This window comes from Onychostoma macrolepis, chromosome 09 (genome assembly GCF_012432095.1).
Source record: "Onychostoma macrolepis isolate SWU-2019 chromosome 09, ASM1243209v1, whole genome shotgun sequence".
NCBI lineage: Eukaryota > Metazoa > Chordata > Actinopteri > Cypriniformes > Cyprinidae > Onychostoma > Onychostoma macrolepis.
The window spans coordinates 14,026,166-14,045,005 of record NC_081163.1 but is presented as its reverse complement, the minus strand read 5'-3'; the positions used below and the strand labels follow the sequence as shown (position 1 = coordinate 14,045,005).

At 38.4% G+C, this 18,840-nt stretch overlaps 1 protein-coding gene across 3 annotated transcripts in view; it reads left to right on the top strand.

Annotated features, from left to right (window-relative positions):
- The window catches only part of plcl1 (phospholipase C like 1), a 75,477-nt gene extending 58,136 nt beyond the window's left edge, over positions 1–17,341 (top strand). For all 3 annotated transcript variants that reach the window (XM_058786811.1, XM_058786813.1, XM_058786812.1), the window contains 6 exons: positions 21–1,718; positions 6,801–7,163; positions 10,338–10,541; positions 11,767–11,842; positions 13,422–13,531; positions 14,469–17,341. In XM_058786811.1, the coding sequence (XP_058642794.1) occupies positions 21–1,718; positions 6,801–7,163; positions 10,338–10,541; positions 11,767–11,842; positions 13,422–13,531; positions 14,469–14,636 (2,619 nt within the window). In that variant the 3' untranslated portion in view covers positions 14,637–17,341. The remainder of the gene's footprint in view (positions 1–20; positions 1,719–6,800; positions 7,164–10,337; positions 10,542–11,766; positions 11,843–13,421; positions 13,532–14,468) is intronic.
- Positions 17,342–18,840: the final 1,499 nt, after the last annotated feature.

Here is an 18,840-nt window from a genome sequence, read left to right as displayed (position 1 = left end):
TTCTTTTTTCTTTTTATCAGGTGCGATTGCGCTTTAAGGAGATTCAGAGGAGCAAAGAGAAGCTAACCTCTCATGTTACGCTGGAAGAATTCCAGGAGGCCTACTGTGAGTTGTGTACGCGACCTGATGTCTATTTCTTGCTAGTGCAACTCTCAAAAGACAGAGAGTGCCTTGACGCCCAAGACCTGCGTCTTTTCCTGGAGAGTGAGCAAGGCCTATCATTGGCCACCACAGAGGGCTGCATGGAGCTTCTTCGCCGCTTTGAGCCCTCTGCAGCTGGGCGTGAACGAGGTCTACTGGGCTTGGATGGCTTTACCCGCTACCTACAGTCAGCTGAGTGCCAGTTATTAGACCCTGAGCACCAGAATGTGTGCCAGGACATGAAGATGCCCCTATCTCATTATTTCATCAGTGCCTCCTACCGCTCCTACCTGCTGGATGACCAAGTGCATGGCCGAGCTGATCTTGGGGGTCTCATTCGAGCCCTGCAGGCTGGCTGTCGGTGTCTAGAGCTTGGGGTTACCGATGGGCCAGAAGGGGAGCCACTATTGGGTGTAGACCATGGTACAGATGGAAAGCATCACCACCACCACCACCATCACCACCACCATCACCATCATGGTTCTGTTACTCTACGCAGTGCACTGGAAGTAATCAACAAGTATGCGTTTCTCACCTCCCAGTATCCTCTGCTGCTGTATCTATGCCAGCGTTGCTCAACTTCCCAGCAACGTACTCTTGCACAACACCTAAAAAAGGTTTTTGGACCCAAGCTCTATACCCCTGAATCTCTGCCTGTCAGTCTGGGAGGTCGTGCAACCACTTTGCCCTCTCCAGAGCAGCTGAAGGGAAAGGTGCTTCTTGTCGGAAAAAAGCTGCCCCCCGAAGAGGAAGGTTCTGAAGGAGAGGTATCTGAGGAGGATGAGGAGATTGGTGGTGGTGGTCCTCTGGCTGGCAGAAGGATGACTATCCCTGGGGAAGAGGAACTGGGGGTAGTCCTTGTTGTTCCGCCGCCCCCACAGCCAAGGCGCCTCCGCTTGCGGCGTGAATTGTCTGATCTCGTCGCAGTTGCTCGTACTGGAAGTCGCAACTTTTATGCTCACCGGACGAGTGCACAACCATCCCAACAGCATTCCCCCCCTTCCACTCCATCTACACCAGGTACACCTATGAACCTTGACCCCCCTTACTGGACCCTGTGCTCTCTTGGGGAAGGAGAGGCAGGACGGCTGGCCAGTGAGAGCCCAGAGGATCTGGTGAACTTTACTAAGCGCAATCTAACTCGTGTGCGGCCCAGCTCTGTTAGGCTTGACTCTAGCAACCCAAACCCACAAGGCTACTGGAAAGGAGGTGTGCAACTGGTGGCACTCAACCAGCAGACGCCAGGTGCCATGCTAGACCTGACCCGTGGCCGTTTTATGCAGAACGGTGGGTGTGGGTATGTTCTTCGTCCAGCAGTCATGCGAGAGGAGGTTTCCTACTTCAGTGCCCAGTCACAAGGCTGCGTGCCCGGTGTACCACCACAAACACTCAGGGTGAAGGTCATTAGTGCTCATAGTCTACCCAAGCCACAAGGCTCTGGTGCCAAAGGTGAGGTCATTGACCCATATGTGGTGCTGGAGCTGCACGGAGTGCCTGCAGACTGCACAGAGCAGAGAACTCGCACTGCTGCCCAGAACCAGGATGACCCACTCTTTGACGAGACATTTGAGTTCCAGGTGAGAGAGCGAGAACATCATGAATATAAATCTAACTTATTTCATATGTGATGTTGGAACACTTTATTGAAACTAAAGCCAGCCTTTCCACCATCTATGATATTTGCATATGGTTTTTGCATTTTGCCCCCTAGTGGCAGTTGCATGTAACTTTCAAATTGGCTGTGAAGTAGCCAGTATTGTAGCCATTAATTTCTACATTTTTACCATGGTAAAATGAGTGAACAATGAATGCACACACACAAAACCAATGACCAGCAGTCATTGTATACGTTTAATAATTATAAAATCACTGTTTTGGATATAATTATTCATAACTGCCCATTGTATATGACAACTGACCCTTCGCAAAGACCCGCCCTCCTTAGTTACTGTTGCTATTGCAAGAGGAAACTGACAATGCACCGACAGACAAGACAGAGCAGGTTACTTCTGGTACAAGGTCTCAGGATTCTCAGCTCTGAAATTTTGTGATTTTTAAGGAAATTTTAACAATAAATACCATTTTGTGGCTCTTTAATGACAGATCACTGTATTGCCTCAGTTAAAGCGCCACGTGACCCTTCATCTTTTCATCTGTACTTAAAGCACAAAATGAACATGAATGAAGATCAGAAAGTATTTTATTTCAACCACGGAACACAACATTATTCACCGAAGTCCACCAAAGTTAATCTACCCTCCTGTCTTATTTTTAAGGCATACAGCTGTGGCTAAATGGGCATGCACACATCAGTATAGCATAAATTTTCTCACACTGACAACAAAAATGACTGTTTTTTTGCATTTATTGTTTAGGGTTGGGGTAGGTGTAGATGAGGTGCAGTAGGAGATCTTGAAATGCTAAAATGCTAACTTTAGCCTGATAGTACTGAAAGTGAACGTCCCACCCTCCTTGCAAATCGCCGTCCAAAGCCATGCCTCCTGAATGCATGAACGCGAACAGATCAGACGACCAGAGACAACATTACTACAGTACATCATATGTCATTCACCGGTAAGAACTTTTATAGTACAGTTAGTTAAAGTACTACAATACAAGGAAGGAAGATCAGGTTTTTGATGTTTGCCTGCTATTCTCGCTTAGTTTGCATAGCGGATGTGAACACGCTGATGACGTATCCTGTCTGAGCAAACCGGGTGCGCAGAGGTATGCAAAGACACGTTGACAGGCAGGTAGGAAAGTCAGTAAAAATGCTCGGAATGAGCGTTTTGATTGGATGAACATTTCTTGGTCCTACGCCGTCCACAGAATATATGAATATATTTAGACCACTTAACTTAATGATTGCTATCAGGATGTGAAGAGACTTTCAACCAGCATAACAAAAAAATGTTTCTGAAGACAATCACCTATTGCACCTTTAATAAAACACAATCTAATTAATAGAAAATTTAATTTATTATTAGTTTCCGGCAGTAGCTGTCAGACAAGATGATGGATTCGGCATTATGATTGGTCAGATAGCCTGTCAATCAAGCTCTTTGCGAATGGTCAGTTCTGCATAAGAATATGAATAGAACACAGCTCCCAAACGGGAAATTATTGACTTCTGGTCTGTAGTTTGATGTTTTTCTGTGATAGAAAAAGATGGTATAAAACTTTGAGACATGAGACGTTTTACATGACACCTTGCCTGTGGGTTTTTGACCCTCTGTTCTGTGGTGTAGCGGTAGCCAGTGACGTGCAAAGTTATTCTGAGCTTCTCTGTGAGTATCAGTCTTGAGGGCAGTGTCCATTCTCATGTGTCTTAATCAGAATGCTGCAGTCCATGAAGCAGCAACTGAGCCATGTCTCACACTGATTACCTGCTGCATGCAATATTAACAGTTCCAACTGAGCTCGGCTATGCCCCATCATCCTAAAGCACATACTCATTGACCTCCCTTAGAAGATTGTAATGATGACAAGGTGATTCCAAACTAACATGTTATATTTTGTTACCATTAGGTGAAAACACGACTGACAGGATTGTGTTTCCGTAACAAAAATATAATTGGCTCTGCCTGATCAATTTGAGAGGACAACAAAATGGCTGAAAGCTAATTCTGCTCTTAGCGCTGATTCATGACAATCTGAGATTTGTTGTGAAAGTTTGAATGTTTTTTTTTTTTTTGAAGACATGCTGATTTTCTTTCTATGTAGTTGGACATAAACACATCCTGATAGAATGCAGTGAGTTTATAAAAGGTTAGCTCTCTGGTTGCTCCATCTGCTTTCATTTCTTAGCATGCATTAACCTGAGCTGGAAACTATAACAGAAATGTTGCATACATAACATGAATGTATAGAGTACTGACCTGTGATCCACAACCAGAATGAGGTTAATGGATGCAGTCTGTCCTCGTGGATGCACTGGGATGACGCAAGAGTGTGCAACTCAACACAACTCTTCTTAGATCTGTAATTAGGGAAGGTTTACATCAAAACTTAATGGCCTGCTAACACTAATGCTCTTGCCCTGGATTGTAGTTCAAACCTACAGTCTAGATACCTCATTACATTGCTCTATAAGTGGGTGGCAGTTTCTTCCAGCATTTATTTATTTATTTTTTCAGTGATGTGACCTTTCTTTTAGCAGGGCCTAATTACAGTTGCGTGCCAAATTTAGACAGCTTTAATTTACGAGATGCAAATTAAGAGTGTCTCGGTGCAGGTGAGGGTTTGTTTTACCTGTGATTTCCAGTGCAATGAAGTGGACACAAACATGCAAGACTGCTTAAACCAATCAGTACATTTTTACTAGGTTCATCTGAGGAGAGTTAGTGTATGTTTGAGGAAATTGTGTTAGTAGCAATTTTTGAAGGCTAAAAAATGTTTTTGTCAAGAATACTAGTTTCTATCAACAAGCAGAGAGATGTTCAAGCACTCAATAAACACACTATTGTCACACTACATGCCAGAACTGTTCGTATTGTAAGACCGAGTTAAATATAAACCAGCTAATATTGTTTGCCACAAGTATAGATTATAACAAAGCTCCATACACCTTGCATTTCATGCTGAAACAAGAGGAATTTGGAGGCTTTAAAATAAAAAATATCCTTTATTAGAATATGACAGTGAAGACTTTGACAGGAATATGCAGTAAATAAATACTTCTGTATTTATTGCCTGTTTACCCTACACAGTTTTTGCATTTGTCATGTTTAGACCTGATAAATGCTCTGCACCACTGACTAGAAAACAACAGTCTTCCGATATGAATCACTGTACATCCATGTTTAGCATAAAGGTAGATATATGCCTTTTGGATGGGTTTCTACATCATACACATTGTATTGCAAGTAGACAGTAATAAAAAATTGTGGGTGAGACTTGTCCTTATCGCTTATAAATTTAAATCCCTGCTATTGTGATTTAAACCAAAGACTGTGCCATATGGTTATTTGAAGAGGAGGTTTTGAGAAGGATCCAATGAAATCACAAATATATCTCTCACACACGTACACACTTATTCTGTCCTGGGGGATTGTGCCTCTTGTTGTTTGCATTTGTTTGTCTCTTGTTGCTTGGAGCTCAAGGACGTCATACAATTATAAGTCATGGGAGTGGTACACCTATCAGAGTCCTGCTAACAAACGCGCACACACACACACACACACACACACACACACACACACACACACACAGAGGAGGAAAGAGGAGCAAATGCGCATCTCTTCCTGTGGCCTTTTTCACTAAAATGATAAGTAACAGAGAGCTCTGTACCCCTAATGATGCCAGTCTCAATGTCAAGTCAAGTCAAATCATACTTAACTGTGTATCACTTTTCACAATTCACATTGCTTCAAAGCAGCTTTACAGAAAATCACGATGTTGTTTGATAACATTTTAATAACTTCATGCCCAATAGTCGCATTTAACAGATTAGAGTTGGTTGATAATGTATTAATATTCTTGCATTTTGCAATGATGCTAGCAATTCAGCAGTTGAGATTTGCTATATAACTCTTTATATAATGGTCTTTATTTAATGTCTCTGTAGAGTATGTATTTGTCATACCTAGATGTGTGTATGGTCCTTTCTGTACTGTAATTATTTATGTACCATTGTATTTACAGTATTTATTTGGTACCCTTATGTTATTACAGCAACATACAGCCATGGTCTTAACATGGTATTACCATGTCCAAAAACATGGTAATACCATAGAACAGTTTTGTCTGTAGAGTTCATTTAAATTTGTCCATGTACAGAAGCATGAAGCAGGTTCTCTGAGATGCTGCATTACCTGTCTTGAACTATTTTCTCTTGCATGAGTTGTGTCCAGGCGTCTGCGTGGGTGTCTGCTGCCAGCTGAGGCGTTTTATCTTTGTTGTCTGTTTTCCTGCCAGATTTTCAGTTTTTCCTTTTTCTTAGTGTGAATATGCATATTCAGTGTGACCATAACTCTTTTGTGTCTCACTTGTTTTGTGTGTGTTTGTGTTAGCACACATACATCTACATATCATGAATATGCTTACACACACACACCTCTCGATAATGATACGTTTTCTTTTGGAGATGCGCAAATGAGTAATTTAAGTGATATTACTCTGAGGTACCATTGTTCCTGTTTTTCTTACACAAAGGAAGCAGTGAAATGGACTTCCTGTTATTTTCAATGTATTTGTTACTGCGTGAGTATGCTTATTGGTTATGTGAATATCTAACAATAGTTACAAAATCATTTTTGTAAGTTGTTCCAGACTGTAACAGTCCCACAGTTATTCATGGTGTGCAAGATGATGATTTTGTTAAATCCTTATTTATTAATGTGTGTGTTTGTCCTACATAGCCAGATGTCCAGGTGATATTGTGTGTGCATGCTAAACATTTCCATATTTAAATAGATGAGACGGTGGGAATGCGCTTTATGCAAATTATCTTTTAACTACCATATTCTGTGGTGTTACAGTGGCACGTTTGGCTCAGTGGTCTGCACTAAATTTTGAATGCTTCATATTTCAGAATGTCTGCTCGTGTGTTAAGTGTCTGTTTACACACCTTAGATATTCAATTCTCCTTACAGCTGCATCTGTAGAATGTTGCACACCTGAAGAGGCCAAAAATGACATTCACTGTTTTCTCTTTTCAGGTGAACATGCCTGAACTAGCCCTGCTACGTTTCGTAGTTCTGGATGATGATTATATAGGCGATGACTTCATTGGCCAGTACACCATCGCTTTTGACTGTCTACAGCCTGGTTACCGCAATGTGCCCCTGCTGGGCCTCGCTGGAGACCCTTTGCCCCATGCCAGCCTGTTTGTTCACATTGCCATCACTAACCGCAGAGGTGGGGGAAAGGCCCAGAGACGGGGTCTGTCCGTCAGGAGAGGAGCACGGCGTGGACGAGAGTATGTCACTCTGCGTAACACGGGAATCAAAGTGCTGGATGACACTTTCCGCCCAGCCAGCGGACCTCTGCGAGAAGCTACAGACCTGCGAGAGGATGCACTGGTAAGGGAGGTTGTGCATGTTCAGACAACAGTAATACTAGCAATTTGACTTCTTCACTACTTGGCAGCCACACCCTGCTGAAAAGACCAGGTTACACATGTAGGAATTTCAATTCTGGTTCAGGTTGGTTTATGTAGATTAGTGCGGTTTGGTGCTGGTCAGCCAGCGTGTTTTTTTTCCCATGTCATGCTGGATGATCAAGGCAATCTTGCTGGTAATAGGGGGATAGCTCACCCAAAAAATGAAAATTTACTCACCCTCACGTTGTTCCAAACCCATAAGACTTTGGTTATTCTTCAAAGACATAAAGACATTGTAAAACGAATCCATAAGATTCAAGTGGTTTAATCCAAGTTTTGTGAAGAAATATGATTGCTTCGTTAAAATGAACAGATTCAGATTAGGCTTGCATGCCTGTACTTTCAAAGGAGAGACAGAAACCTCTCATGTTTCATAAAAAATATTTTAATTTGTGTCTTATGGGTTTGGAATGACACGAGGTTGAATGATTAGTTTCTTTTTTTTTTTTTTTTTACTATAGACCTTAATCAGGTTAGACTGTTGAATTTAACGCAGATGAAAACAACACCGTGAGGGATAGACTTACGGTCCTTGCAAAATCACACACTGTGTAAAGGTCCTCACAACTTTCAAAACAATTTTATGAAGTTATTATTCTGTTGAAAGTTATTTAGAAAGACGTTTCATCAGCTGAACTATCGGTATGCTGTTTAAAAACAATAAAGCCCATTGGACCCACTGCACTTCTATCCATCACAGCCTTATTTTCATTCCTGTCAAAAATGTAAGGTTTATCGCTTTATGCTTGGGGCTGTGCTGGGGACTAGCATTCTGATAAGTTTTCAAAAGTTATCAGTGCACTGCATAGAAACCTATAATCTAAAAGCTAAATAAATAGTAAATACTATCATATTCTACGGGTGCAGCTTTTACTAATGTACTTCATTTCAAATGGATGTATTTGTGATTGGATGAGGCCACATTAGTGTCAGAGATTGACGGCTGGCTCTCCCAGTCAGAGCTGTCTAAATAATGGTTTGGAAATAGTGAACAAAACAATTAAGTAGCTTTTTGTCAGTGCTATTAGTGCTGTTCAGTGGGTCGTGCAGATAATTGGTGCCGTTTGTAAATATGTGTCGCTCACCAATAACACGGCCATGTCAGACACAGATATAAAAGTGAGACATTAGGTGGATGAATATATTTGTTTTCTTTTCATTAAACATTTGCTTGCAGTGTACACAAGTAATAGCTTCACATCCTAAATCCACTCACCTGAAGATTCGACCTCACTAGCAATAGCAATGCTTAGAGTCACTGACAGACTTTTAATAATCAGCTGACATGAAATTGCAAGTCTCAGTTCTGAACATGTAAAAACTAGACACCTCCTCACTGGAGTAAAAGCAAACCTCAGTTCACTTGCCATTTCTGGGGTTTAACTAAACTGATGTAAACACGCACATTTTTAGCATTTCAATGTGTTGATCTGAATTTTCAAGCAAGCCCTAGAAATGAAACGCAACAGTTCTGCTGACCTAGACTCTGTGAAGTTAAGGTATGATTTATGGGTGACGGTAAGAGGAAGAGGGATGGAGGGTAGAGTATCTGTGGGGTCAGGTGACAGTGCCAGGATTAGTTGCTACCGCAGTGTGTTGAGGAAGAGGAGTTACTCCACATCCATAATTACTGTGTTCACAAAACCTGCTGATCTCCGAGATAAACACCCAACCAGACAGCAGCCCCAAAAGCTATTTGAAACATGGCTTTAGTCTTATCTTTTCAATTACCGTTAACCATCTGATCCAGTGGGCCTTTTTAGTAGAATTACGAATCCGTTACCTCACACACCACAGGTAGCAGACTTGTTTGTTTGATAAATTTAGCCCAAATGCATTCTTATCTTTCTTTGAATTGAAAGAATCATCTTTTTTATCTAATGCAATGACATTCATACATTTTCAGTGTCCGAATACTTAATGGGGGTCACTGTACGCACTGGTCCCTTTTTCTTTCATATCTATTCCATTTTCCAGTATAATATATCTGAGCCACAATGTCCACTTTATTCACAGCATATACCCTATGGACTTCTTTCTCATACAAATAAACACAGATATACAGATTAATCACCCACATGAAGCCCCCTTAACACACACGTACATCTCCAAATGGCTTTGTTAATCACGGTTGTGGGTGTGTGATTCTGTCAGGTGGAAAATAGAAACGCGCTCGCTATCTGCCACAATGTAATGAAGGGAAATGTATGATAAAAAGCTGAAATGTGATTAGCTGAGGCCTTTGACAGTCATGCAGACACAGAAAGCTGTTAAATTGCACAGGTTTATCTGTCTGTATAAAGGAAAGAAGTCATTATTTTGGCTCTGCCTCGTGAGATTAGCTTTACATAATTCAGTCAGTGTCAAACAATATAAATGTCACCATTTTTCAAGTTTTCAGACTCTTGGCTCCTGTTTTTTTTTTTTTTTTTTTTTAAATAGATCTTGCAGTTGTGATTGTATACTTTCAGAGTACACTGTACTATACTATTTAAAAGTTTGGGGTCCATTTTTTTTATTTTCTTTTAAAAAATATTATAAGAAATTAAGACATTTAGCAAGGATACATAAAATTGATCAAAAGTGTATAATGTACTGTATAATGTTAGATTTCTATTTCAAATAAATGCTGTTCTTTTAAACTTTCTGTCTTTTAAAGAAAAAAAAAAAAAGAAGTATTCCACAAAAATATTAATGTTGAAAGCAGTTGTGCTGCTTAATAAGAAATATTTCTTGTGCATTAAATCAGCATAATAGAAGGACACTGAAGATTGGAGTAATGGCTGCTAGAAATTCAGCTTTTCCATCACGGGAATAAGTTATATTTTAAAATAAATTGAAAAACGATTATTTTAAATTGTAATAATATTTCACAATATTTGTTTTACTGTGTTTAAAAAAAAAAAAAAAATTATCAAATAAATACTATGAGCACAAGAGACATCTAAAAAAAAGTTTATTTTGTTTATTAACATGACATTTTTTTGTGCTTATCGTATTGTCTTGTTACTTTTATCTCTGTCTCTTGGGCTTATTGAAATATTTGTGTTATCCAAGTGTGTGCCTGTGTGTTCATGTTTTTCTCTTTCTGTAGAGCGCCACAGCGACTTTTAAAGAGCAGTGTGGGCTCCCCCCAATGGCCACACTGAAGCAGTGCATCCAGAGCTTAGCCACGAGGCTGCAGAGTCCAGATGGGCCCCCAAGTGCCACACTCACTCTGAAGGAAGGTTACCCATACCTGGAACCTGTGGGCAACTTGACTGATGCCACTCGTAAACTGCTAAATGGTTATGACACGGTAAGAGACGCCCATTTATGTAGGCTATTTTAATGTCATGCATCATTACCATTTGTTTTTCTGTCGGGCTGTTGGTGGTTCTGTTTCATAGACTACAGTAGGCCAACTTCATGCTTATGCTAAATTTCCCAGGCGTCACTAATGTGCAGATAAAACCATTTCCTAAATGTTAGGCTAGAGAGACCTCTCTCTCTATGTAATTCTTAAAACATGGCATTTCACTGCTGCAAATATAAGCTAACTCTGCATTACCTGCCATTACAATGGCATTTGTCTTTTTATCCATCCCACGTGTATGTGTGTGGGAGTAAGGACAGGCACATCGGCGTGAGTAAGACATTTCAGGCTTTAGTCACATCCTCCTCCTCTCCTTTCGTAGGTTCCCTCATTCTCTGTCTCTCTCTGTGGGTTGACTCTGGGTCCTGTTGTGTGTTTGAGACCCAGAGAGTCAGACAGCGCTGACTGGCAGGACTACATTTTATAAATATCTGCACTGTGAGAGAGGGCAGCAAGGGTCTTCTCAGAATTTTATTGCTTAAAGATCTCTTTTTCATAGTTCATAATAGAGTTCTCAGATGTGTATAATGTTTGAGTATTTTTTGTTATGTCAGAAACGAGAGAGTAGTTTACATAAAGTAAAAGTATTGACTTATGAAATGAATGAATGAATAATGTATAAATTAGCTTGGATAAGTCGTAGCGCAGTTTCTCATTCTTTTGGGAGACATGTGAGATCAGCAGGGTTATATTTTGAGGAAAGTAGTCCTTTGGGTTCACGTATTAAGCCATATTCATAAAATTTGTGTAAGCGTATAATACTGTTGAATAGGTTTTTTAAAGAAGTCTCTTAACGCTCATCAAGGCTGAATTTATGTTTTAATGCAGTAATATTATGAAGTATCATTACATTTTAAAATAACTGCTTATTCTTCAAATGTATTTTAATTTAAATTTAATTTATTCCTTTAATGGCAAAGCTGAATTCTCAGCAGCCAGTACTCCAGTCACATGATCCTTCAGAAATCATTATAATATGCTGATTTGGTGCTCAAGAAATTTATTGTTATCAGTTTTGAAAACAGTTGTGCTGCTTATGCTTTAGTTTTTTTTTTTGGATTCTTTTTAGCTATGCCATTTGATCAAAGAAGTGTGTCTTGGCTGAAAAAAATCTTATTAAAATATATGAGCAGATCATAATATAGCTCCTGTTTGTATCCTCCTTCAGATTATCTGTGCCAACAAACAGCTGATAGAAAATTCAGACGGAGTGCATGAGAGAATTGCACAAGTGCAGAAGGAAGGTGAGTAGAGGTGTGGGGGGAGAAAATGAGTGGGGATGAATCATCTTTGTATTTTCTTTCCACTGAATGATATTTTAGTCAGGTCCCAGAGGATGTGAGAAAATCTTGAGAAACAATTCACAGATTTTTCAAATTTGAAAAATACTTTTCCAAGTAGATCCTGTTATTCACAACACACACAGTCCCCTATCAACACTTTGAAACATTGCCTTTTATCCTGAAAGCTGCTGAAAATACCTTCACAGAGTTGTTTTGAAATTATATAAGTCTACACAGTATCCAGTGTTGATGAGGTACTTATACTAGTGATGCTCTTAATTACATTTTCTAGTAGTGTGACAGCAGAGCTGTTGTTAATTAATCGGGATCACTGGTACTGTTTATCTTGTGGGGCCCCCCTTTGGCAAAATCGCAGTGGGTTCCCCACCACTGGGGGTCCCTTGAAAAGTCACACACTTTTCACCCCACTATCAATGGCTCTGTTTGTGTAGCTTTTCCAGTAACAAGCTACAAACTTTTTTCCAAAGCATATTTGTTTTTATAGCATGACAAACCATACCACCACTGTTATGTGATATTGTATTGGACGCACAGCTTTATAACCAAGTTAGTCGACGCAATATTCAAAGAATGTAGCTTTGGGAAGTCTGATTCTTTTCATTTTGGTGGTGTCATGTAAATAAACAAATCACCATTTAAATAAATCATTCACAGTCCCTGCATGGAGCTTTCCGTCTTCCTTTTTATATTTAATGTAGAAAATTGTGCTTTTTATCACTGTGTTTGCGACCCAGTTTTTTAAATGTGGGTGTTTTTAAAAGTGCGTAATTGTTCAAGTATGATCTGTCACCCTAATTGACATTCTTTAATTAAAAACCCCTCAATGTTTTTATGCAAAAAATGATCAATTAACTATTAGTATATTAAAATTTTATTAAAATATTATTAGAATAGTAGTAAGAATATATAAAACAGTTTATTTGGAAATTGTATTTTGTTACTATTTTTTAGTGGCTTTTTTAGTAACTTTTTCAAAAGAGTAGCTTGACTGTTGTTGAATATTTTAAATTATGATAGCTCAACAAATTAGTTTTACCATGGTAACTACCAAAATACTGCAGTTATACAGTTACTACTCTAAAATCTTAAGAAATGGATATGACAAGATCATTAAATGGATATGACAACATCACTGTCTGTTTCTAGCCTCATTATCTCTCACATATTTTTTTTTTTTACCCCCAGTTACATATATCCGAGGCACTTAGGTCAAAATATTGTGTTCTTATGTCCTTATGAGGTTATATTGATGAAATAAGAGCGAGCGAGTACAGACAACACAGCAGATTAGGAATGAAAGGGCAGCTTACAGAGGCCATGCCAAGATTCATCAAGGGAAGCACAATATTATCTAACCAGAGGATGAATGAGTACATATCATCCATTATTTGGCAGCTCAGTTCCTGCAGAAGCGTGTTTGCACCATAAATGGCATTTTGAAAACCTCAAGCCAGAGGAAAAAAAAGAAAGAAAATGATACACGTTATGTATGTTTCTTTTCTGTTATGTGTCCTCTTAGGAATGGTGTTTCATGAAGACCTGCCCAGGTTGGGAGAAAAGGAAAATCTAAAAGGCCGTAAACAAAGTAAAGCTGTGGAAAGTTTCGCTTGGAACATCACTGTGCTGAAGGTAAATAGCGTGAGCTTCTCTTTCCCTCCCTCAAATAGCCTTGAATTTTTTTGTTTTCACTCTGCTTTTAGACGAAAGGGAGAAAGGCTTCGGTTGTTTTGAAATTCTATCTTGCAAACGTAAGTTGTTTGACCTTATAAATACAGCGTGTGTGCGGTGGACTTTTGAAATGAGCAGGTTTTAGTCGATTGGAAATTCATGTTTCAGTTCCATTTGATGTTTATGGGTTAAAAGATTATGCAACAGCATTTACCTTACACTTGGGACTATAAACAAGAGACATTGCCATAAAAGCTATGAAAAACCAAGTCTCTTGTTTGGCTATTATTAACAGTTGCTGTATTTTTTTAGAGCTTTAGTCAATAAATCTTCTATGTCCTTTAAAGAGGACATATGTTTTTAATGAATTTGTTTTTCCCTTTGAGGTCCACTTATAAAATGTTTTTGTTTAAAAAAAAAAAGTTTTCATGATCATTTCCCAAAAGGCAAATGTTTGCTGCTGTGACTTGTATATGAAATACTTTGCAATGAAGTACATCCAAGTGTAACAAAATATTGGAAAAGAAAATAGTTATGGCAGGGATTAGAGTTCTAACATTTTGATTAAAAATCTTACTTTTTGTATACACAGATGAATTGTTCGCAGTAAAATCTATGAAAATAAGATTTATGCAATAGGGTGGTTTGACATAGTGAATGATTCAGTAACTGACTTGTCATGAAACAAATCGGTTTGAATGAATGATTCAGTGATGCAATGATTCACTCAAAAAGATACCTACTGGCGTAAATATGTAACCTGCATAAGTCACTGAAAAATCCCACTGCTAATGCACAGACTGAGAGCCTAATCAAATTCATGCACCAGAGCTAACTGATGTATAATATAACTTCATAACCAACCCGGTTCATGTAATTTATGTCTCTCTCTTTTTAGGGTCAGTGTGACCTCCTGCGGAGTGCCAAGCTAGATGCTTTGGATACGTTGAGGCAGCTGGCTTTGGCCTGTGAGGTGTCTGGCCTGACCTTGACCTCTGACGGTCACTACACCCCTCACGGCCTGTCCTCCAGACGTGGCAGTAGCCATGGCAATGGTCGCATTTGAGCCCCAGAGACACGCACAGGCATTGAGAGAGCATTTATTCATAGGTGAATGAATGGTTGAATGTTGAACAGACAGAAAGACAGAGGTATAGGTGTCTCAGATGGACAGATGCTAGTCGGGACATTTGTCCTTCATTGACGTGGGTGCTTGTTCAGCATTGACGTGGTGGGTGCTTGCTCAGCATTGACCAGATGTTATTTGAGGACAAAATAAGGAATGTTCTTATCAAGACATACTGAATGAAGGACGTACAAGGAATTAAAGCGAATTCCTCAGCGATATTAAATGACTGATGTCAACAATGTAGATTTCGCTGGAATGAAAAACGTTCCTGCAATATTTAAGAGGACTTTAGTGTTGAACTCCTTGCAGTTCACAGACTAGTTCTTTCAAGCGGGAAAAAAAAAATGTATAGATCTAAATCTGCAACTAATGTTGAATACAGAAGACTCATTAGTCTTTCCCCTAGTTCATGACAAAACCACCAAAGTGTAAGGTTTGTTTACTCAGGTTAGCACATCTCAGAAATGCTTTTAGAAGGTCTGACATTAGTCTGCATCATCTTCAGGGTTGTATTTTCATCTGTGCTGTCATTCAAATTGACTGACAGGTGATGCCCACCAGCAGGACAGCACCGTTTCTGCCCCTAAGCCCCATCCAGTCCAAAGTCTATGGGATATAGCTGGTGCCTCTCCGTTGAAGGCAACCATATCCTCATCTTCCAGTGACACGGATCGTCTTCGGCTCATTAACAATGCAGAATGAATTCAATAAGGCTTTGTTAAAATACTACTCAGTGCTCCCTAACTGTGTTAACTGAGCCAGTTACTCAATGGGACGACAAGTACCCCACAACCATGTAATGCGAATGGAGTTCAACACCTGGGATTGGAACAATGTTACAAAATAATGAACTACTGTTTGGGTGAAAAGTGACTTTATTTCTAACACACATTCCTTGGCTTGATTGGATGAAGGCTTCCAATGAGTCTGCTGGCATGGTCATCGTCACTTTTTTTTTTTTTTTTGTTGTTGTTTTTTGCATAACAAAGACAAAAATGCTATTAAACATGGCTAGAATTCCTGCCGGCTGTTTGATTTAAAAAAAAAAAAAAAAAAAAAAAATTACCAATTATAAACCGCTTTAAGCACTGAGAAGACTAAAGTATATGAAAATCTAAAGTAAAAACTGTTTTACAACTTTCATTGTGTAACATTTGACAGTGTTGTGGTAGACAAGGAAAACATTGGCAGTATTTTGTCTACTGCCTTCAAAGACACTTACAATAGACTAGTTTTTGAAGTTTGCACCTTTTCTTTTCATGTTAACAGAGTAACAGAAATTAGATATGTGAGATGGGAAATCTATTATTTTTCTTATGGTAGACAAGTAGAAGTGTTGGTACGTTGTGTGCGTATGTGAACGTACGTGTGCAAGGGTGCTAATGTAAATGTGTGTGAGATGTTTCAATGGTACATGTTCTGAATGTGACCAGTCTGATGCCTGATCGATTTGGGCAGTTGTTTTTAAACGAAACCCTTACTGTTGGTTGAGGTCAGATATTTTATTTTATGAGCATATTCACAATAGTGAATGTGTAGAAATCGATAATGAATAGGATGAGAAAAGGCTTAACATCACCACATGAGCAAACGTCCTATTTTCTGTCTTTTACTCTCCTTTTTAACACTTTTAGTCTTTGTACTGTTCTTTACTACTTTTTATGTATTTACTTTTCTCTTCCTTTGTCTGTGCCATTGTTCTTTTCCTTGTCTCTGTTTTTGACTGAAGGGCGAGCGATTCATGCCTGTTCTGTGTGCTTGTTCACGTCTGAACTGAATGTGTGCTGATTCCTAAAGTGTTCCTTAAAAACAAGTTGTTTGCTAAAGAGTGAACAAAAATGTTTTGTGAATTATATAAGAGAATTGTAGATATTATATCTTTAATTGTCCCCTTTATAATGCATCTGTGCATTTTGTAACACGTAACCCTTGTTCCTACGGCCCCTGGACCTGTAACCCAGAGGATCTGTGTACCTGTATAGGGGCCAAAATCTAAATAATGAATACTCATTCACAGTATTAGCTTTCCGTTCCAGTTGAAATGGCTCTTGAGACCAGTCAGACATGTGAAGTGAGTTTTCTCACTTTAGACGGGTACAATTACTCTTATGAGCAATCGGATACAAATACAATGTGTCACTGTCCATAAGGGTCGATGACGAGCAAAATGAACCCCATTGAGGTGCACTTTAAACTAAACGGAGCAATCATTTGGACCAGTCTATTGATTCCTGCAGTATTAGGTAGTGGTCAACATCTCAGACGGTGCAATATTACTCTGCTGTTTGATGTTAAACATAATCACTAGTTTAATGAGGAGCATTAATCCAGCTGTCCCAATTTGTCATTTCTGCCTTTTTTTTCCCATGCGTGGTTACCGTGCGTTTGTTGTGTCTGCCTTTCCTCTGACTCTTAAAAATGAAATATATTGTTTAAAATATTGTTTTGTTGCATTCTTGTTAGCAGTTGTTGTCCTTGTATAAATGGAGAGTATTTATTAAAGGTGACAAGCGTGCATTAAACAAAATAAACTTCAAAGCTACGTTGCTTTTATTTTGAAATGATGGTTTGTATTTTATAACATTAACAAGTTGATGTAACACAGATGTGCCCCAGACTAAATAAAGCTATCTTTTACTGACTGCAGTCTCTTCTGTTAACTGTAACTGTTGTGTCTTATCAATACTGCTGGAGCTCTTTAGCCATTTAATGGCTTGTGTTTGGGTATGTTTGTTAATAGGACCCTTATCCAGTCTACTTAACATTATTTTGTGGGGAAACGGTAGCTATCAATAATGACTATGGGAAAATATTCAAAGTAACCAGCAGGTGGAGTTGTTTCCAGTCTTTAAAATCAGAGGACTATTGCAGGCCTGTTGCTACTACAAAAGTTATCTCATGCCTGTTAAACCTATTGTAATTATTTATTCAAATATTTCTTCTGTGAACCACAGGCTTATTTTGACTTAATTGCAGTATAGCATCTAATCAAGAATTTAAAGTATTTTAAGTATTTGTGCTTTATTAATATATGCAAGCACTTAACTCAAATTTCAAAACTTGCATTCAATTACATTTTAAAGAAACAAACACTTAACTTTTTAATTATTGCAGTTTAATTTTGATCTCCCAAGATCAAATTATATATTTCTCAGGTCTTCATGGCTTAAATGTAATCTCTTTTTTTTGTCTTGTCATACTGAAAAAACTTCGACAAATTTATGCGTGTATCTAATGAAATCCATTTCGGTGTAAAGTGTAACTGACCTCAGATTTCTCATTAGTCACTGCAACATGCTATTTAACCTAAGGCCTTATGCTTTTTACTAACTGGTAATATGCATATCCAATTCGACTACTTAGAGTAGTGTGAATATGTTTTATGTTACTTCTATAAACAACTAATGTAAAACAACTATAAAATCTGCTGCTTCTGAATGTAATGTTTTGACTCTTACAGGATTCTACCTCTAAAACTAATCAGTTAATCAGTCAAAAAGTAAGAAGGAAAGCTTACTTTAGCTTAGTGAAAGTAGAAATGCATTTTACACGTTTTTTTCTTCTATACTTTTTCTCAATATTAGATAATTTTAACTGTGAAATGTGGACACTTGAACTTTACCGTTGCAGTTATGATGCATGAACTAAGATTAAAGTAAACTATGATGAACAGATACAGTCTAGTTTTGCCTAAATGCAGTGCACTTCAACTATTTCCCCACCACTATATTTAATATTATTATTGTTATCATCATCATCATCATCACTGATATATTCTTTCTCATATAGGTTGGCTGCTATCAACAGGGAAACACCTTTTGTTCTATATGACCAACTGTATCCTGTTGTTAGCAAAATTACCTCTTGGTGGAGACAGTGACGTAGAATTACAGTGAGAAATGAATGTCCACACCACTCTCTGGTAGGCTACTCATTTGAAAAGGCAGAAAACCAATTCATAATTATGAGTCAAATATATTAATAAAAATATTTGTTTTATTATTATTGTTAATTTATTTATTATATTTACTATTTTTCTTAAGTTTATCCAATCAGTGATGTTTTTATTTATTTGTCACAATTAAAAAGGTATTTTTTCCCTTTTTTTTTTTTTTGCAAGTTGTTGCAAAAAAAAAAAAAA